The sequence below is a fragment of the Chionomys nivalis genome, chromosome 10 (assembly GCF_950005125.1).
Source record: "Chionomys nivalis chromosome 10, mChiNiv1.1, whole genome shotgun sequence".
Lineage (NCBI taxonomy): Eukaryota > Metazoa > Chordata > Mammalia > Rodentia > Cricetidae > Chionomys > Chionomys nivalis.
This window is the reverse complement of record NC_080095.1, coordinates 16,068,933-16,089,778: the sequence shown is the minus strand read 5'-3', so window position 1 is coordinate 16,089,778 and position 20,846 is coordinate 16,068,933. Positions and strand designations below refer to the sequence as shown.

The window sequence follows — 20,846 nt, the reverse complement described above, 5'->3', positions numbered from 1 at the left end:
ATGTGCAGACCAGGAGTGAGGCAAAGAAAGATCAGTCAAGAAGGTGGGGGGAATTTGAATGCCCAGCTATGTGGCTCAGGATGGCTTGAGGGTACCAGGGAGTCAGAGAAGGTTTTAAAACAGGGGAGTGACCCATTTGGATTGGGGGAGGTCAATGGTTTGGGTAGCTGCTGAGAGCTGCAGAGCCAAAAGTGGCATGACCACAGCCAGAGAGGCTGACCACAGCCAGAGAGGTTGATTGGCGGCCTTGAAGGCCCCATAGTGCAAACCTGGTTTTATATGAGGGTGATTGAGCAGTCTGAGTGAGTCCAAAGACTCCTTATAACCCGCCATGAAATTCACGTATTCCAGCTGTCCTTCCTTATCCAGAATCTGTCCCCAAACTCCCCTGCAAGGACTGCCAAGTTCTACTCCTGTCTTGGGGTCCTCACAGGGAAAAAAGCTCTTCAGTAGCTCCCAGTCCTCTAGTGCTCATGAACACACACTAGTCACCCATTGTCCCTAGCTTCTGGAGAGACCTGGTTGGGCCAGGCTGAATTGCTTGAGGCTGGACCCTTTCCCTCTCTAAGCACCCGGTTTCTCAAATGGGGCAGATAAAACTCACCAACTTTGTTGTCATGGGGATCAGACCTTTGTTAGCACTGAAGTGAATGCACGCAAGGGTGGGGCTTAGTAAACAAAGGGGAACTCTCCCCAGTCAAGGCAGGACCCACCTTGTCCTTTCTCAGTACCCCTGAGAGAACACAACAGGCCGTCTCCCACACTAGGTGCTGAAGGGCTCCATTGAGGAAGGAGCCAGAGTTTGCTGTGTATGGGTCACATCTGTGTGGAGCTGGGTCCCTGAACTGGGTGCCAGGGCAGGATAATGACCTGTGACCAGGGTGGGGCTGATAAGGCCACAGCCAATCACTTGAGCCTCTCTCCTTCCTTGAAGCTACTGGTGGCCTCTGGAGCTCCAGAAATGTAGGCCTCAGCTGACTGTCAGATACCTTGCTGGAGGGCTAGAGCATAGGGGCTGGCCCCTGTCCAGCATGCCTTAAGTCCCAGGAAAGCGCAGTTCCTTCCTGACTCACCTGGGGATCTGGCTCTAGCTCCTACTTGGATTTGTCCTGGTATGATGGGGAGTCCTGAAGAGGGCTGGGAGCCATGCTTCTGCTCGGGCTAGCCTTTCTTCTTTCTTTCTTTCTTTCTTTCTTTCTTTCTTTCTTTCTTTCTTTCTTTCTTCCTTCCTTCCTTCCTTCCTTCCTTCCTTAAAGATTTATTTGCTTTATATTATGTGTGTGTGTTTTGCCTGCATGTATGTCTGCATACCATGTGCACGCCTGGTGCCCTTGGAGGTCAGAAGAGCACACTGGTTGCCCTGGAACTGGAGCTCCAGATGGTTGTGAGCCACTGTATGGGTGCTGGAAATGAACCTGGGTCCTCTGTAAGAGGACCTAATACTCTCAGCCATGGGCCATCTTTTCAGCCCAGTCCAGTCCTCTTTTGGTTCAGTTTCTTCAAAGACATACCGGGAGCTTACTGGCCCAGTACCATCCCCCACCCAGGTCTAGCTTGCACAATGTGGTGGGCAGAAGGTTCCAGTGGCCAGGAAGGCTGTCTCTTCTCTCCCACCCCTAGCTAAACACACACTCAGAAAGCAAACACTTAGGCTTTGCTAGCTGGAAGAGAATATGGTGGCGGTGCCTGCCAGCAGCCTGAGCAGTGTGTCTCCCATGCTCTGGAGCCCACTACTCACTCCGTGGGGTGAAGGTTGGGGGCTTTGCAAGAGGGGAAGAGCAGCAGGTAGGAAATGTATTGGGATTCCTCAGCTCCAGGTTAAATATAGACCTGAGGCCCCTCCCACGACCTTCCCTTCAGGCTGTGTGGTCAAGATAAGTGGTTGGGTGCCTGCGGCTAGGGCCCTAGGGCACCATTGTACCCTCCTCCAGCTCCGCGGAGTCTCGGAAGGGAATGCTTCTTAAGGAGGTTCCTGTTTGAGCAGAAGTGATCCTGCATCTTGTGCTGACAGAGGTGAGCCCACGTCTCCGGAGGGGCTAAAGTGGGGCTGGGGAAGGAAGGGATGGGGAGAGGTTTTGGCCTTAGACTTTAAAATCCTAGATGTTGGGATGTGGGTACTGGACCATGCCCTTGTGGGTTGTGGGTTGTGGGTTTCCCAGAATGAGTGGTCAACATTCCTAATTCAGTGAGAATCGCTCAGGCTCAGTAAGGTGGACACCTGGGAGAGAGAGAGCCTTTGGGGGATGGCACCAGGGAGGCAGTAGCAGTCTGCATCTTAGCACCAGCTGCACTCCGGCATGCAGAAGGCTCTGGCCAGCCCAGTAGCTGGCAGACATTTCCTTTTCCATAGAAGAAATCAAGCCTTCCTGCACTCCTGGGTTCTACTGAGCCCCAGAGAGCTTCCCCGGGCTTCTGTGTCTTTTTCCTGGGCTGGGCAGCCTCCAGGCCTCTTGAGCTGCTTTCTCACACCCCGCCCCCAGTTTTCCTGCTGCCAAGATGCCATTGCCATGGACAGTGACCGCTGGGCCAGAGCTCCAAAGCCCCAAGGAGCCTGGGAAGCCACAGACCCTAACTCAGGGCACCCGGAAGTCCAACAGTATGAAAGAGCCAAGAATTCACCACGGGGACACTCTGAAACCCAGCCTGAGCACCCTGAAGCGGACCTTCTTCCGGACCAGCCTGCCAGCTTCCACCCACAAACCTAAGGAGGACCAGGGCCTAATCAGGCGAAGTTCCCGCCTGTTCCGGTCCTTGAGACGGGCCCTGGATGAAGGCCTAGCTGCTGGGCACCCTCAAGTCCCTGCAGTGACAGAGAAGCCTTCCAGTGTCACCGATGGTATCAATCGGCAGGCATCCACGGGGATGGGACCTGAGGATCTGGAACTCCAGGAAGGTAGGGTCTCATACAACAGTGTGAGAAGAAACTGAGGACAGAGAGGGCGGGAGCTGAGCCAAGGTATCCCCACACACCCAAATCCTGCCTTAAATCCAATATACCCACTGGGCGAACAGAAAAATCAGGCTCAGCTAGGTGACTTGCTGGTGTCTTACTGCTAACTATAAGAGAGGTGGGATTTGAACCCAGATCTGCATGGCCTTTCACTACTTGGCCCCTTGAGCAAACTCATTCTAATTATTAGGGCACCAATTCTCTCAGATCACAGTCCCAGAGGATCATAGGGCCACTGTCACCTGGAGAGGCAGCTAGAGGGACTGCTCAGGTGAGCACACAGTGAACTCGAACTCTCAACAAGGGATCCATCAGAAGTAGAGAAACTCCTCGAACAAGGAGCAGGCAAAGAGCAGCCCAGCAGAAAGGCTGACTCTGGACATTAGGACAGGCACACCCAGTTGAGCTCTGAACCTATTAGACCTGCAATTACAGCCACACATGAGAACACCAGGACCAGTTCAACAGAGATGGGATGGGGGGAGGTGCAAGATAAAAGGTACTGGGCCCTATATAGCCGTGCAGTCAGGAGATGACCCAAATTGTTGTTTTCAGCCAGGTTTGGGACCCTGGCTCTGCTCTCTCACGTGATTCTAACTAAGCAAGATCTTCTGGCAGGTGGAGCAGTTCAGTTGCTCATAGAACATCTGGGTAATGGCCAGGCAGCCCAGCCCAAGACTCTGGGAGCAGCCTAGATGTCTAAGTTGGTACCAAGACCCTGTGCTGCTCCCTCCATTGACCCCTTTCTCACCCGCGCTTGCAGAAAGCAAATCCGTGACAGACCTCATCACTGAGAGGCAATTAGTGAAGGCCTTCGAACAGTTGCGGTACCTGGAGACGCGGCTGGTAGCAGACAAAACCTCACGCACCTTTGCGCAGGACCCCACCGCCTATGCACGGCGCGCTATGGACGTTTGCCTACATTACGATGGAATAGCCGCGGAGATCGGAGCCATTGTGCGCGAGGCGCTGGGTTCCGAAGGCGTGGATGGAGAGGCTCTAGCCGAACTGGCCCAGGTGGTGAACTTGGAAGAGGAGGCCCATCAGGCCCCCCAAGCCGACGGTGACTTCTTGAGTACGCCCCGCCACTGGCGTCGGCACTGGAAGGACGCGGTGCAGCGCAGCGCCCAGGAGCGCGTGCAGCAGGCTGGCGTCAAAGTCACCCCAGGGGCTGCGGAGGGCTCTTCCGACCTAGCCCAGCTTCTGGCTGAACTCGGTAGCGTAGTTCGCCATGACCTGCAGAAGGTGCGATTAGAGATACAGCCCGCTTACGAAGCCACCGATTTCCCGGTGTGGGAGACCTACTTGCGTGCCTTTCACAGCGCGGTGGCCCAGCGTTTGCAGGAACTGGCGCGAGACGCCCGCGGCTGTGAGCAGCTCTATGTGCTGTTAGACTGGGCCGCCAATGTGTACGGCAGGTGAGATCTGAAATAACAGTATTTACGGCAGAAACAGGGACCATTATCCACCAGGAGACCTTGGGAAACAGCTGCGAACACACAGGGCACCCTTCTTCCCCAGTCCTTCGCAGGCAAAGCAATGGGACGCCAGGAAGACTGGGGATTTTGTCACTCTTTCTCTTGTGCTAGGTTGTGTGCTCCCATCCCAGGTTTTCCTAAAGGACCACGCAGCTACAGGTTCCCAAAGCTAGAGAGTCTTTCATGTGCGTCTCACACCACAGCCAGGAGCCCCAGAGAGCCCTGCTAGTCCCTAAAGCGACTGCAAATGCATTAGAAAAGAGCCGTTTTCCAGGCAGGGCACCACTCGGAGTGTGAGTTCAGCCTCCTTTCCCTCTGGATGAGCATCCATCAATCCCTGGTACTGTGTAACAAGAAGGGTGTTGTGTAACAAGGGTGCTTTAATTTCCCAGATGAGTGGGCCCCAACTTTACCACAGGCCAAAGGGAGAAAAATAAGCGAGGGAGAAGGCTGACCAAATCCTGGCCTCTTTACATTGTTGTGGTCAGGCCGTCATTCTCGGGCACCCTGATTTGGGTTACATGGTGATTTGTGTGTGCGTGTGTGTGTGTGGGGGGGGGTATTGCTTAGAGCTCAGTCTTTAATGTAGCTAACCACGAGGGTAGAGGTCACATGGAGGCAGTCTGGCGCAGGTCCATCCGAACAGCTTCTTAAGCCTTCTGAGCAGGCCCAGCTGGATGCGTGAGTGCCAAGAAGTCCAAGGCAGCAGGCAGAGGCTTCCGGGACGGGAGGGAAGGGAAGTGATGGCATAGACTAGAGGGTAGAGGACTGGAATGTGTCAACAGAAATGGAGTTCAGGGACCTAATGATGACTTTGGACTTTGAACCTGGTTAGGGAGAGGAGGCAGCTGGTGGGGTATCAGAGCTCCTCCCGGGTCCTCAGCAACTCTCCCACCCCATCTTGCTTTTCAGTCCTGACTTCCTAGGCGCCCCAGATTTGGCACTGCCCACCGAACCGCTGCCCCCACTCCTAGAGCCTGCTTTGTGGGCCCGACTGGAAAGTGACTACACTAACTTCCTAGAGGTGAGGCAGGGGGGGCTCCGGGCTCCAGAGACTGGGACCGGAGGCTTGACTCCCAGAATTGGGGTTGTGCTGGAGGCACCTGTAGGCGTGGTCTGTGGGTGGGGTCCAGTGACGCTAGTCCTTCAAGGCGCAAAGTGGGGCTTGGAAGGCAGGGGGAGCTCTTACCTTCCTCGTGGATGGCTTCTAATCGCAGCCCACTCCTAATCCCACAGACAAAGATCACAAGCTGTTTTGATAGCATCTTGCATCTGGAGCAGAGTCGCTGGGAAGCTGGCGAGGAGCTGGAAGTGCTACAGGGCCTCTACCATACGCCCCTGTCCATCGATGTGCACATGGTGCGCAGGGAGAGGGCTGAGGAGGGGCTTGGTTCGGGCCTCAGGCACGTGGAGGAGATACCTCAGAGCTAAGTTATACTGAGAGGGGAGCCTGTGGGGGTGATCTAGGCCCCTGAAGCACATGGCCAGTCTAGGTTACAGCTCTCAGGTCTGCCGGTGGACTCTGGGATTGGGGTGGGGGTGACCCTCACATTGGGGCAACTGAAAACTGCAGACAGAGGTGGGCTGGGTTCGAGACTCTACTGCACTCAGCATGTGGCTTCCCTGACAGCTCGTGGCTGAGCACGTGAAGGCGGCCGGCGCTATCTCCTCGGAGCTGGAGGCCACCACCCTGCAGATCTGTGCACGTGCGCTCTGCCTCTTTGTGCCCAGGTGCGGGTGGCATTCTCAGCCCAGGAAGGGTGGGAGATGACACGGCCAGGAGTGGGCGGGGTCCACCGTTCTGAATGTGAGACCCTCATAACTGGTGAGGACCTAAGAGGGCGGAGACCCGAGGTCAGAGGAATGATCCTTTTCGATCCCCAGGTTTGAAAAGGCTTTTCTGGCGTCGAAGGCGGTGAGCGAATGCTACCTGGGCGCTTATATTAACGCTTGCGTGGAGATGAGGTAGGTCGCCCCAGCTCCAGGGCGTTGCTGAGCACTGCCAGCAGGAGGCGCGCGAGCACAGGAAAAAAAGATCCAAAGCAGCGGAGGCTGGGGCAGGCCGGGGTGGTAGGGGATGCGGAGAGACGGGAGGGGGGGGGGGCGCGGGCGGCAGGTTCGGGGTAGTACCTCCTGAGTGTGGATTCTTGTGAGTTCCCCCGAGGCCTTCCCGGATTGTCCCCTCTCCGCCCTGGGCCCTAATGTGTTCAACAGAGCTAGGGTCATGGAACAACTGGGGAATGTGGAGCTTCAAGTCTGACCAGAGGCTGAGGAGATCGGGATCCCCTGATCCCAGGGCTCCCCACTTATTTCCTTCATCCCATTATTTCCTCCATCCCATTCCGTTCTTTTTTTACCACCTCCTCGGAGAAGCTCCCTCCGTGAACCCCATCCTGGACAATCTCAGGCGCCTCTACTCTCAGAATGCAAGGCCCTCCCTTTCTGTTCCGGAGAGACTGCTACCTTGCCCTGACCTCAGCCACACTGGGTGCGCTCTTCCCCACAGATATGCTAGTCTGGGGAATGCAGCCATTAACAGAAGGCAAGAGATCTGGGTTTCCTGGTTGGTTCGAATTCCAGTGTTGCCCATTGTTGGCTGTGTGCCCTGGGACATCACTTCATCTCTGTGCCTCTTGTCTTCTAACAAAGCCAGAGCCTGCTTCCTCAGACTGTGGGCACTCAATCCATATGAGCTCTTTATGAGCGCTTGCGATACACCAGGCACCATGTGCCTCTTCATCCACCACCTCATCCCAAGGCCAGGGTACCAGATACAGATGGACAAGTGGATACTGGTACAACCAGGAAGTCACACAGCTAGAACTTAAACCAGCTCTACCTGTGTCCCAAGGGTGGCCACACTGATGCTCTGCTTCCCAGTACGCTCTTGGCTAACAGTACCAGGCTAGTCTTCAGCAGTGGGGGTGAGGAATGGTGAGGGGAGAAGGGGGAAGGCATGGGGGGGAACACACAGACTACACGACAATGACCACTCAGTCCCAGGAAGCGTTCTCCAATATGATAGATCGCACTGTGCACTGGATAGAGCCTGGTCCTTGGTTTTCTCAACAGTGAAGTGGGATACTGTCACCCTCAGAGGCAGTGATGAAGTTCAGTGGGAGCTTGTGCCAGACATGGCTGTGTGACAGTCCCATCCTCAAGGGGCATGGAGGGCTGTCTCAAAGCTGCCAGATGGGACCTCTGTCATGGAGTTGAGCTTCCACTCTGCTGCCAGAGTTTGATTGGCTCCCATGACATTAAAATTGTCCCTCATTCAGTTTTGCTTCCATGGCTGCTATTCTGTACCCCTCCAGGGTCTGCCCTTCACAGCAATCTGAATCAGCAGTTCTCAACCTGTGGGTTGAGACCTCTTGGTGGGGATCGAACAGCCCTTTCAACAGAAGTCCCTGTCAGATGTCTTGCATATCAGATATTTACATTACAATTCATAACAGTAGCAAAAATTCTTACCGTTATGAAGAAGCAACAAAAATAATTTTATGGTTGGGGGTCACCACAACATGAGGAATCATATTAAAGGGTCGCAGCATTAAGAAGGTTGAGAACCACTGGTAAATGAATGAAGTCCATGCAGTGCCCAGGCTGCAGGGTTATGCTAGGTGGGTCTTATTCCCCAGCCTCTTTCCCCCTGCCCAGCTTATTACTTGTCTTGGCCCCTCCCCAGAACCAGCCTTCTGGCCAGGTTCCCTGGAACCATAAAGGAACTGGAGAAACCCCTCATGGCTGCCACCAATAGCTTCCAGAAGCACCTGCTCCAGATGGCACAGCAAGACATACAGGTGAATTGGAGGTTTTCCATGCCCAGCGGTGCCGGCATTCCTTCACCCTAAGTGAGTTCCCAGCTGAGCAAGGGCAGTTGGGAAGCACCACTGTAATCCCTTCCTCTCTGTGACCAACACCCGAGCTCTGGGATGGTGGGCCAGGAAATATTCTTCAGCACAAGCAGGGCCTGACAAGACACTAAACCCAAACCATGCCCACTGAAGGAGGCATTCTGGAAAAGGCACAGTGATAAAATCTGTGCCCAGGAAAGAGGATAGCACAAGGGAACCCAGCGGTGAAGGGGGTTAGGAATGGCGAACGGAGCTCACTCCCATGTCCCTCTGTCCCCAGCCACTATTCAAGATGCTGCATACCAAGAGCTGGCTCACACAGGACACACTGCGTCCCCTCATGGTCAAGGTGGTGGACTTTGCACATCATCTTGAGCATGTGACCCCACTACTGGCACAGGTACCAGGAAGTGGGGTGGCTGGCATGGGTGTGCAGAGCCCATGCCTTTTATCTTGACCCTAAACCCTCACTCTTCCAGGAGACTCTGCAGGAGGTTCACCGTTTTGTGGTCCGAGAGTACCTGGGGCAGGTGCTGAGGCCCCATGAGAGGTTCAGTGGCCTGGATCGTGTGAACAGCTCCCATAAGATGAGCCTGGATGCCCAGGCCATTAGCAGCACTTTCCAGGGCCTGGTAGGAGCAACATCTGAATGTTAAGCAGGGCTCAGCCTCTGGCCAGTCAGGCACTTCCTATTCTCATCCTGTAAAAGAACAAAACCCAGGGCGGGTGTAGGAACAGGTCGTGTAGAAGAGAGCTTATATAGGCAGGCAGTTCTTCAGACTACACTGGGAAGATGGGGGGGGGGGAGGACGCCGTACTCAAGAGGTGCGGGCCCAGATGGGGAAGCCACTTCATATTTGTGCACAGTTGCAGATGGTGAAGAAGGGATGAGGGTTGTGATGGCAAGATCTGTGGGCGGTCTCTCCCCGCTCGGATCCCCAACACTCTGAGCCATACCCATAATCCTTTATCTGGGCTGCTGGTCTCCTACTGGTCAGGGCGAGGATTTCCCATCTGTGCAGACAAGAAGCAATCTCTACAGAATCTTTGCAGATGCTCCCTCTGTCCCTTGCCCCCGTGGCATCTTATTATGGGCAAACCACCCGCGGGAGATACATGGAATGGGAAGGGGTTGTACGTAAAGAGCTCCACGGGGAAGTGGACCGCAGCACACATCTCCCTGTCTCCTCAGGGCTCTGAAGCCAAGTGGTTGGACCAAGCCATCCTGTGCGTGGCTGAGATCCTGGGCGAGACCTACAAAGACGACATCCAGCGGCATCTGGAGACACTTATACGCAGCTACCCAGACATCAGGTTTGCAGGCCTTCCTCCCCTACTAGCTTCTGATCGGGAGTCAGGAGTAACTGGGACCTGGCACTCGCGCCTTCAGCAAAGTCCTGTTGGCTGTGACTGCGGACTGAGTAGGACAGGGAAGGGCCAGTTTATCCCAGCTGAGCCAACTCAATGCCTCAGCGGACCAAACCTGTGTGCGCATGTGCACGAGGGAAAGGCATAGGGACCGTAGGCAAAAGGGCCGTCTCTCCCTGTGTTCTCTATCACCCGTGGACAACGCGGCTCCCCCCCCCCCGCCCCCAGGCGCAAACCCTCTCTGAAATCCCTCTAAGGCTTCGACAGAAAGGAGGCTCGGACCCGGACCCCGGGTTGTGCGGGGTGCTTACTCATCGAAACCCATAGGGATCCCGGTTCGGCTCTTTCCAATGTGCTCAGAGATTCTGGGATGGAAAGCCGCTGAAAGGCCTGGTCCAGCCCCTTCCCTGGCTCCCGACTGCGGCTACGGGCAGCTGATTTGCTCTGCCAGATTTTGGATCAGGCTGATGATCCCATCTATGTTTTCAGTTTCCCTACCGCTCTTTGGGGGTTCCCCAGCCCGGGTTTGGCCCTCCCTTCCTAGCTCCAAGCCCTGGACAACTGTGGGGAACCAGTAAGGAACAGTGTCTCAGGGTGCCACTTTGTACCTTCCTCCCCCACTCACGTCCCTCTCCAGTCTCCGGATCCCCCACCCCTGCCGCTGCTTTGTCTTGCACACTGCGAGGACATTCCCCTGGCCTCCACCTCCACCTCTCTAGCTCTCTGTCAGTTTCTGGAACCTTCCCTAGGTCAGATTCCTTGCTTTGCCTCTGCTAAAACCTTTCGACTGTGTGTGTGCTCCCTCCCCTGTCTCATGCCTGTGTGCTTCTAGGTTCAGTTGCTGTGCACCCCCAGCTCCACAATCCCGCCTCCTTTTAGAGCCCTCATCCCCTCCCGGCCTGGGATGGTCCCAGCTTTTCAGCCTCTTTGACCCAGCTCCAGGAATGCTGGCTGAATCATACTTCCTCCCAAGCCTGGTTTTTGTCCTCTCTAGGGGCGGGGCTGGGCTGGAGGGTACCAGGGTCCCCGCTCCTCAATAAGGACCCCCATGTCTCTACAGGCGTGACCACGTACTGGCCATTCTGGCGCTGCGTAGACTCGGTCGCCGTAGGAATCATCATCTGTTGCAACACACCCAAGACTTGCTGAGGGCAGCGCCTGAGATCAGGCCCTCCCCACGCCGTGTGCTCTTTGAAGAGATCGAAGTGCCCACTTCTGTGGACGTGTTGATCACGTGCATCTAGGCTGAAGGGCAGGCAGGAGACGGGTGGGCGGAGGGTCTGTCACCCTCCCTGTAACTGACCCCAAGAAGGAAGCCCAGTGAGTCACTCTGGCCCTACCCGCAGCTCTGAAGCCTGGAGCCATGGAATTTTTGGTCTCAGTTACTTGGCTGCTCAGTTAGGGGGAGTCAAGAGTGGAGGTATTCCAGGCATTTGTGGGGGAGTCTTTCGGGGTGGCTGAAGCTCCTTCCAGGACTTCAGGCCAGGAAGGTTTCCTTTTCTAACTGCCCGGTGTATCCTCACTATAGTAAGTAGCTGAGTATTCTAAAAATAAATGTGAATTAAAATAGTGCCTACAGTTGGGTAAACTAAGCTGGTCGGTAGGCGTGGTGCTGGCAGACTGTGGTGACTAGCTGATTGGGAGGCATGGTGCTGGCCCACTGTGGTGACTATCTGGTTGATACTGGCCGACTGTGGTGACTATCTGGTTGGTGCTGGCAGACTGTGGTGACTAGCTGGTTGATGCTGGCCGACTGTGGTGACTATCAGGTTGGTGCTGGCGGACTGTGGTGACTATCTGGTTGGTGCTGGCAGACTGTGGTGACTATTTTGTTGGTGCTGGCCGATTGGTGACTGACTGGTTGATGCTGGCAGACTGTGGTGACTAGCTGGTAGGTCAGCCCTTTGCTGACCACTGAATGAACTGGATGACTGAGGCAAGTCCTGAGCTGGAAAAGCCCCTACCTGTAGCTGCAGATACAGGTTTAGGGGCTGGAGAGATGGCTCAGAGCCGAAGAGCACCAGTTCCCTCTCCGGAGGACCCTGGTTAGGTTCCCAGCACCCACATGGTAATAAGCGGTCATTTAATCCAATTCCAGAGGATCCAGTGCATTCTTCTGGCCTCTGCCAGCATTCGCGTGTGTGGTGCACAGACATACATGGGGGTAAAACACCTGTACATAAACTAAAAACAAATAAATTAACAAATTCACCAGGACCCTGGGTCCAATAACCTCAGATACAAGCTGGTCTTGCCCAGAAGAGGTGGTCAGTACTCTGCCCCATTCTAGGCAACCTGAGCCCTTGTGACCACCAGTTCTGTGGCTTGAGGAATTCTGGTTTCACATAGGAGGGATTTTCCAGTGATAAAAGTTGCCAGATTACAGTGCATACGTGGGTGGTGGTGGTAGTGGATGGGTGGGAAGGTAACCATTCAGATTCAGCCGTGGATACAGTTCCGGGAGACACTGTAGCTGCCCTCTATCTAGATAACTGCTGAAATTTGTCTGTAGTCTGAGGGGCAAGGCTGGGTACCTATTTGCATTGATGGCTCCAATTTCCAGGGGTTGACAGGGACTTGATGGCATAGGCTGGGATGTTTTTCTTAACCCTGCTGTTCCCAGCAGGCTTCCCCTGTAGCTCTGGGCCTGATTCTAACACTAGCTTGTGTGGGGTCAGGTACCTGCCGATGGCCTGGGGTCCTCAAAACCTAGGGGTTTCCTTCCTCAAGTGTAAGACCAGGGCTCTAAAACACTGCAGTATGAGGTGGGCGGGCAACACATCTTTCCCTGTTCTCCTAGACCCCTCTCCCTATGCTGTAAACAGCCAGAGGGTGCTTAATACCCTGGACAATCTGGCCCTTCCCTGTGCTGGGATTTAAGAACAGAGCATGTCTGAGTCTGCTGGAGCCCTGGGGTGGAGATCCAGAATTCTCGGCTCCTTCCCAGCACAGGTGTCGGGGGCATTATGATCCCCCACCACACGTGTATCAGGGCTGGATACCAGGGGCAGGTCAGCCCAGCGGGGGAGATCCAGACCTCTGTGGAGAAGGGTAGGCCGGGCAGGAATGAGGAAGTGAAGTTGCTGAGGTTCCCAGGCTCCAAAGCCGGAGGTGAAGGCCTGGAACTGTTGACACTTGATAAGCAGTCCTTCCTGCTAGCAGGGAAACTGAGGCCTGTGGAGGGCAAGTGGCCTCGAAACCTCAAAACCTAAATTTCAGGGTTTGAGAGGCACCTCTGTCACAGAGGAGGGGAACTGAGTGACTCACTGGCCAGGAGACCCTGCTTGCTGCCACACATACCCCTCGGTGACCGTCAGAGTCTTGCTGGTACTGCAGACAGGGTTCTGGGGTGATAGAAAACCTGATCTTAGATGAGTTCTCCCCAGAGAGCCCTCGACCTCCCCCACCCTACTTGTGAGTCCCAGGCCCCTCCCTTTCCAGGTCCAGCAGGGGCCCATCCTGGTTGTCCTGCCCCACCTGACCATAGGCAAGTCTCTATACCTGTCTGTGAACAGGCATGCTGTCAGTACCTTCCAGCCAGGGGAGCTAACACAGAGCTAGCTGAGGAGGGTGGAACAGAAGATAACCATGCTCATAGGGAGTCATAGAGACAAGTCAGGCTGTCCACAGAGGTCCTGGTTTTGGGTACTGTAGGTGGCAGTCAGCCTGTCACCTTCGTGCCTTCCCAGCCTCCCCCTCTTCCTTCCTTGCCTGCTAGTCCTGGCTCCTTCCTTCCTGGCCCCAGACCTCAGCAAGCCACATTCATGGGGGAACACCCTCAGCGACTTTGAGGTGTTTCCTGCAGAGCTTCTCATCACTGACTGGGCTGCAGGGAGTGGGGGCAGGGGGTGGGGGCAGGAGGCAGCGCTATACTCTATTCCCACTCTCATTTCCTTCCTTTGCTACCGCACACACACATACACACACAGAGAAGAAAAGAAAACCACAAAAACAAAAAACCCTTGGGAACTGCAGCAGGCCACGACAGTCTCCCACCATCCATCACTAGTCATGGGGAGGGGCAAGGCTGGCCTGCCTTGTGACATTGTCAATCTGAGCAGGAGCCTGGCCACAGAGATAAAGCAAAGGGACTGCAGGTGCTGATAGCGGATTCCACAGTGCTCCAAGGGTAGCCTGGCTTTGTAGCGGCTAAGGTGTCCGGGTGGGAGGCAAGCACCCCTGTGTAAGAATGGCCAGAGGCTCAGCCCAGACTTCTGTGTCCCCACTCGTGATGGGAACTGAATGTACACATCACTCCCATCCCAGTCTACGTACCCTACATCACTTCTGGACCTGTGAAGCATGGACCAGGCAAGATCCTTTTGTCTGTGTGCAGATAAACTCACCATCAGCTCAAAACATTTTTCATTGCCTTGCGGTGGTGGCGCCCACCTTTAATCCCAGCACTTGGGAAGCAGAGGCAGAGGATCTCTGTGAGTTCGAAGCCAGCCAATACAAAGCAAGTTCCATGACAGTCAGGATTGTTACAGAGAAAAACCCTGTCTCAAAAAACAAACAAAACAAAACAAAAAACACTTATCATGTCTACTTTGCTTTTGTTTTTTGAGACAGGCTCTCACTATAGAGCCCCAGATGACCTGGAACTGTATGTAGGACAGGCTGACCTTAATCTCACAGAGATCTGCTCCCTCTACTTTGCAGGTGTGGGAATAAAGGTGTGTGTCACTATGCCCACAGGGGTTTTCATTTTTAGTTTTAGCAACGGCACCGGTAGCAACATATTCCCCTAGGCCCAAACTTAAAATGTAGGTAAAAGACACAAGATTTAAACATCTAATATCAGGGCTGGGAATGTAGCTCAACTGGGAGAGCACTTGGCTAACATCCATAAAGCCCTCAACACCCCATAAATCAGACGTGGTGGCACATGCCTGCAATCTGAGCACTCAAGGAAGAGGGTCAAGAGAAAATCAGGTAGGTCATCCTTGGGAGAGAGTTCCTGGCTAGCCTGGAATATGACATCCTGCCTAAAACAACAACTCACAATCCCTGGGGCCTCACAAAAGTGATGCTTATGAGAGGCGACATATCTGTCATCACTGAGAACCCTGATTCTGCTTAGGGCGACTGAGTTGGAGGCTAAGATGATCCAAACATCAAGCCTTGAGGACCCAGGCTTTCTGAGGGATGGAAGTTACCAGAAAACAAAGCTGGAATTCTAGGAAGAGAAAAGATCAAGGGGGTGTTGTTTTGGGGGTGCTCACTTGTGCCATAATATGGCCTGGTTGCTCCTCATGGAATCACTCTGTGGTTAAATCTGACTCTGGATGCAGATAGTATGGGGAAGACCTGCCTAGCGGTGTGACTCTGGGTTCTGTCTTTGCCTGTAAAACTGAGAGCTTCATAAAGAAAGCACAGGGAGAGGGCTGCTGAGGAGGGCTTAGCCCATTGGAAACAGTTTCCAGGCAGCAGCAGGTGTTTCTCTACAATGTCTCCTTCAATCCACACTGCCAGCTTTCTGGGCAGAGTAGCTCCATTCCCGGACCATTAAAGGTCACTAATAAGCCACAGGCGCGGGTGATGGAGCTCCCTAGGGCCCAGATTATCCACAGACCTCAGCATCCTAGCCATCTTTGTAAAGCCTGGGATTGCCAGGAGAGCTCCTGCCATGTGGCCCGCCTGTGCTGTTGAGAGAAACTTGAGTGGATCACACTCCCCAGCTAATTCCTGTAAGTCATGCCGCTTCAGAGAAGGCCCATGGCAGGGAGGACTTGAAAGGATGGAAACTTTGCTTACATCACTGCCTGAGAGGCTGTTGAGAAAGGCTGGCCAGTCTTCAACGCAACAGCTGGGCTTGGGAAGGGAGCATCCTTGCCTACAGGCAGGGCTAGTACTTCCAGGAGGTGGCTCCGCACTCCTCTGGAGACCTCCTAGCCATTAGCCCTGCTTTCTCGCAAGAACACCACCACCATAGTGGCCTGGGAAGGGGAGGGGGACGCAGCAACTGTGAGTGACTTCCAGCAGAACTAGGGTGGGGCACTGCTGGCTGATGAGTGGCCTTTGGTGATTGGGCATGTCATTAAGGTAGCTTCTTGACTGGCCTGTTCTGGTCACCCTATGATCCCGAGGATGTCAGCAGACCCCAGTCCCTTGCAGCTGATGTCCTGAGCAAGTGACTTCCTCTCCCGAGAAGGCTGGGAAAAGAGAGGCGCTCCCATCTTGGTGCTCTTCTCTGAGACTTAACTTTCCTCATCTGTCCACAAGAAATGTGGTGGGTCTGGTCAGTGTCAGGAGTGCATGGGGTATCCCTAGGAAACAAGAGTACAGCCAAGGTCCTAGGTCGGCTGATGGCATTGTCCTGACAGCCAAGGTCAGGCCAGTGGGAAATGCAAGTCATCACAGAGGGGGAAGTGGATCCAGTGACAGGGGAGGGCAGGAAGACACCCTGGAATGCCTTAGTCTTCCTTCCCAGAGAGTGCACTCCACACCAGCACGGCCCTTGTGATCAAGGTGGCCAGCCACACCAGCTGGTGCAGTCTCTCCCCGGGCCAGGTTTTCCACACCTACCTGACCCCCCGCCTGGCATTTGTACCTGCTGAACTCTGCCCCACAATACTGGCCCTTCTGCTTTTAGCTTCTCCTTTTGAGAGCTTCCTCCAGCTACTTTCTCAGCCAACCAGGGAATGAATAGAGAGAAAGTCAATAATGCACCACCTTTATTATTCTCTGCCCAGAGCTGAGCTGACCCTTTGTGCCGCCCATGATAGTTTAATCAGTTGACTGAATAAGGGAATTGAGGGGTGTGCCCCCCATCCCGTGACAGAATGAACGACAGTGCCTCCTGTTTCCCCATGGAAACTCTTGGCTTTCCTGTGCCTGGCCTAAATATATCAAGATGTATTTCAAATACGGAGTAGCCCTGGAGGAGCAGGACAGCAGAGGGCCGCTCCATCTTGACAGATGGCAGGGCACATTTGTACCTCAGTTTCCCCGTGCAAAGGGATGTTAAACAGTGCCTAATTCATATGGCTGTGATGAAATTTATCGACCACAAAACACTCAAAGCCTGGCCTAGCAGCTCTAGAGGTCAGAAAGTCAACCGTTCAGCCACTTGAACCAGAAGCTGGGACCCAAATGGAGCCTTTGAGTTCAGTGTCCCTGCATCACTATATACAGCGGCCAATGTGCCCATTGAGGACAACAAAATATGGTCCATCCATAGGACCGAATGTAATTAGGACCTGAACAAGCAGGAAATCCCAACCCTCTCAACATGTTGCTAGGCCTCTAGTACATCATGTTAACTAAGGCAATCGTGTAAGCGGCTTCTTGGAGAAATGCAGTTTGGAGATTGCCTTTATACCTCAGCTTCTCACCCAACCTGAAACCAAGTTACTCTGTGCTTCTAGTTCATTGCTACAGTGTATCCTTCCTGCTTCCACACTGCACATCCAACCTACTCAGGATTCACTGGCCTCTAAGAAAAATCGTACAGCCTATCTTACTATACTTTGGACTGCCAACATAACTAAATCTTGCAAGCTCAGCTGAATGTGCAGCTTTGGCTATACTATCTTTCCTACCCTACTTCTCCTTTGTGACTGCTGCAGGACACGATTCCTGGGGACAAATGTCCACCCACTCTACCAGTGAACAGACCAAAGTACACGTTAAGTCCAACTTGGTGAACCAATGATTTTATTGGGGTTACATACAGGTGTGTGGGTGAAGGGTTACTTAGAGGAGGAAAAATGACTCAGGTAGCCCTTATCACCAGAAGCCATCACCAGCATGGCTGATGGTTCATAGCAGTGGGACCTGGAGCTCTTACTGAGCATCTTACAGGCAGGCTACTGAAGGCTGGAGAGGGTCATTTACAGGGAGCTCGGGCGGCCTGAGCCTCTATGAAGCAGGTCTAGCTGACGTGTTTCTTCCAGGCTGTTTGACTGGTTTGATTTCCCCAAGAGGACCTACTGTAGGCATCTTCTAGGTTGCTCAGCTTATCTGAGAGCCTCACTTAGCAGTTCTTACAGCTAATATACATGCTTAAAGAAGGAGAAGCCAGCCGGGTGGTAGTGGTGCACGCCTTTAATCTCAGTACTCCGGAGGCAGAGGCAGGTGGATCTCTGTGAGTTTGGGGCCGTTTTGGTCTACAAGAGCTACACCCGGGACAGTTAGGGACACAGAGAAACCTTGTCTCAAAAAACAAACAAACAAAAAAACAAGAGAAACCTAGTGAATCTGGTCAGTTTCAGGGACTTCCTGAAGCTATTCTGAGTTATTTACTTCCCATCTTAATCAACTTTGCTGCTACATTGGATGCTTTACCTCCTCATAGACCACCTTGTTAGTTTACCTCCCTGAAAACACACTATGGGTGTCCTTGGGGCTTCACTCCACAGCTGGTTTTTTTTTTTTTAATATTTATTTATTTATTATGTGTACAGCATTCCTTCCATGTGTGCCCGCAAGCCAGAAGGGGGCGCCAGGTCTCATTATAGATGGCTGTGAGCCACCATGTGGTTGCTAGGAATTGAACTCAGGACCTCTGGAAGAGCAGTCAGTGCTCTTAACCACTGAGCCATCTCTCCAGCCCAACACAGCTGAAGTTTTTAATATTGAGGAAACTGCTGCACAACAAATCCATGCATGCCCTTGACTCAAGACAACGTGTGTGCACCGGTTATGTTGACCAGGTCTAGGATCACATGCCAGAAGCAGTAAGGCATTGTAAACAATGCCCTACCCCTCCACCAAGCCTACCCAACCCCCTACAAAATATGTTGCAAGCAACTTGTGGTTATAGTTTAATAATACCTCGTAGTGGTTTTGTATGCTAGTCTGAGTAGGTAGGACCAGGAAAATTTTCTTTTTCTCCTTTATAATATTCCTGCAAAAGATTAGGACCAAAGTTGCTCATTCCTGTTTGTTACATTTGCTGTGTTGTTCAGTATATAGCAAGAACAGCCTCGATTCAGGACTCTCTTTTTAAATTAGGACTCTTAAATTTCTTAAATTGGACTTCTTTTAGACTGGACCTATTCTAGATTGGACTCCTAGAATAGGAGAGACCCAGACTCTTGGATACATCAGGTCCACTCTTGGGTAAAGGCAAGAGTTAGTCTTTTTCCCTTCATGCAGTCACCACACAATCCCAAAAGGACAAGGGCTGTATTCATCCACTCATGGGATCCATGCGGCACACACAGCCATAGAATGGGGTTGCCAGGGGCTGAGGGGATAGATGGAATGGGCAGTTGTTGTATAATGGGGACCATGGTTCAGTTGTTAAGAGCACCTGCTGCTCTTGAGGAGCACCCAGGTTTAGTTTCCAGCACCCATATTGAGCGGCCGCACAACTGCCTGTAACTCCAGCTCTGGGAACCTGATGCCCTCTCTGGACTACTGAGCATCTGCACTCACACGTGTACATACTCACAGAAACGCACACACACTGCACTGAATGCTGATAGTTAGAAATGCAAACACACTGCACTGAATGTTGATAGTTAGAAACGCACACACACTGCACTGAATGCTGATAGTTAGAAACGCACACACACTGCACTGAATGCTGATAGTTAGAAATGCACACACACTGCACTGAATGTTGATAGTTAGAAACGCACACACACTGCACTGAATGCTGATAGTTAGAAACGCACACACACTGCACTGAATGCTGATAGATAGAAACGCACACACACTGCACTGAATGCTGATAGTTAGAAACACACACACACTGCACTGAATGCTGATAGATAGAAATGCACACACACTACACTGAATGATGATAGATAGAAATGCACACACTGCACTGAATGCTGATAGTTAGAAATGCACACACACTGCACTGAATGCTGATAGAAATGCACACACACTGCACTGATAGAACGCCCAGCACTGTTAAAATGGTACATTTTGTGTTATGTATATATTATAATTAAACACACAAAAGAGAGAACCCATGATGGTGCTAGCCTGTTATCGCAGTGCCCAGGATATTTAATAGAGAGATTTTGAGTTCCAGGCCAGCCTGGGCTATAAAGCTCTTACCTCAAACAAACAAACAAACAAACAAGAAGGAAACCTGGGCTGTGTGCAGGTAGTTTGCCACGGCTCCCAGCCAGGCACTGGCCCACAGGACTTCTGTGTAGGACTAGGAGACTTTGTTGTTCTGACTCTCAAGCTGCCAGGAGGAACTGGAGCTGGGACAGCAGCTTTTCAAGCAAATTGTTCCAGCTACTTCTCTCCTGTGGGAACCATCTTGGCTGACCTTTGGTGGACTATGGAGAGATGTTAAACTATCCAGGTCCCTGAGGATCACATGATTTGTGGCCCTTGGCTACCCACATAGCCCAATTTCCACATTTCTTCTCTGTTGGAAACTTCCCATAGGACCTTTGGCCCTCACCCTGAACTCAGAGAAGCGCTAAGTGTGCCCACACATGATGGGTGGCACTAGCTCCTGCCAACGCTGGCTGTGCTCTGAGGAAGTTACTGTGGGCATCTTGGGACAAAACTGTCAGTCCAGCATCTGTCACACAGAGCCCAGAGGCTCCGAGCAGATGCGGCTGTTTAAGGTCTGGCTTCCCTCTCTCAACCCTACCTGTGGAGTTTCCCAGGCATTCCCTAACCTGTTTGAAATTAGGAATTGGATGGATACCGCAGAGGCTGGGGAGACCCCAATGAGGTTGCACATTGTATCAAGAAGCAGCCAAAGCCGGGCGATGGTGGCGCACGCCTTTAATCCCAGCACTCGGGAGGCAGAGGCAGGCGGATCTCTGTGAGTTCGAGACCAGCCTGGTCTACGAGAGCTAGTTCCAGGACAGGCTCCAAAACCACAGAGAAACCCTGTCTCGAAAAACCAAAAAAAAAAAAAAAAAAAAAAAAAAAAAGAAGCAGCCAGGAGGTGGTAGGCTAGGACTCCTGGTTTTCTGTCCTCTTTTGTCTTTGGATAACTGTGGTGGAACCCTAAGTTCTTTGGGTGCCCTGTGGAACAGAGGCAATAAACCCCAGTTTGAGCTCTGTGGGCTAATTTGAAAATGTCACCCATTAGGACCTTGGGAGAAGAGGTGGCACCTGACTTTTATGTTTGTTTTTTGAGACAGAGTCTCACTGTATAGTTTTGCCTACCTGGAACTTGCTATACAAACCAGGCTGGCCTCAAACTCATAGAGTCTGTCTGCTCTGCCTCCCTAGTGCTGTGATTAAAGGTGTGCACCACCATGCCCA

The 20,846-nt window shown here is 52.8% G+C and overlaps 1 protein-coding gene across 1 annotated transcript; it reads left to right on the top strand.

The window, feature by feature from the left end:
- Nucleotides 1-1,271: 1,271 nt before the first annotated feature.
- Nucleotides 1,272-11,198, top strand: Exoc3l4 (exocyst complex component 3 like 4). Its single transcript, XM_057782864.1, has 12 exons — nucleotides 1,272-2,013; nucleotides 2,481-2,893; nucleotides 3,714-4,368; nucleotides 5,341-5,452; nucleotides 5,665-5,787; nucleotides 6,059-6,159; nucleotides 6,313-6,393; nucleotides 8,114-8,228; nucleotides 8,563-8,682; nucleotides 8,762-8,914; nucleotides 9,475-9,596; nucleotides 10,711-11,198. The coding sequence occupies exons 2-12, from the start codon at nucleotides 2,497-2,499 to the stop codon at nucleotides 10,892-10,894; spliced, it is 2,163 nt and encodes a 720-aa protein (XP_057638847.1). The 5' UTR covers nucleotides 1,272-2,013; nucleotides 2,481-2,496; the 3' UTR covers nucleotides 10,895-11,198.
- Nucleotides 11,199-20,846: the final 9,648 nt, after the last annotated feature.

Coding starts and splice junctions, on each gene's coding strand:
- Exoc3l4 (XM_057782864.1), top strand. CDS start 2,497: ATGCCATTGCCATGGACAGTGACCGCTGGGCCAGAGCTCCAAAGCCCC. Junction 4,369..5,340: donor GCCGCCAATGTGTACGGCAG/GTGAGATCTGAA, acceptor CTTGCTTTTCAG/TCCTGACTTCCTAGGCGCCC. Junction 6,394..8,113: donor AACGCTTGCGTGGAGATGAG/GTAGGTCGCCCC, acceptor GCCCCTCCCCAG/AACCAGCCTTCTGGCCAGGT.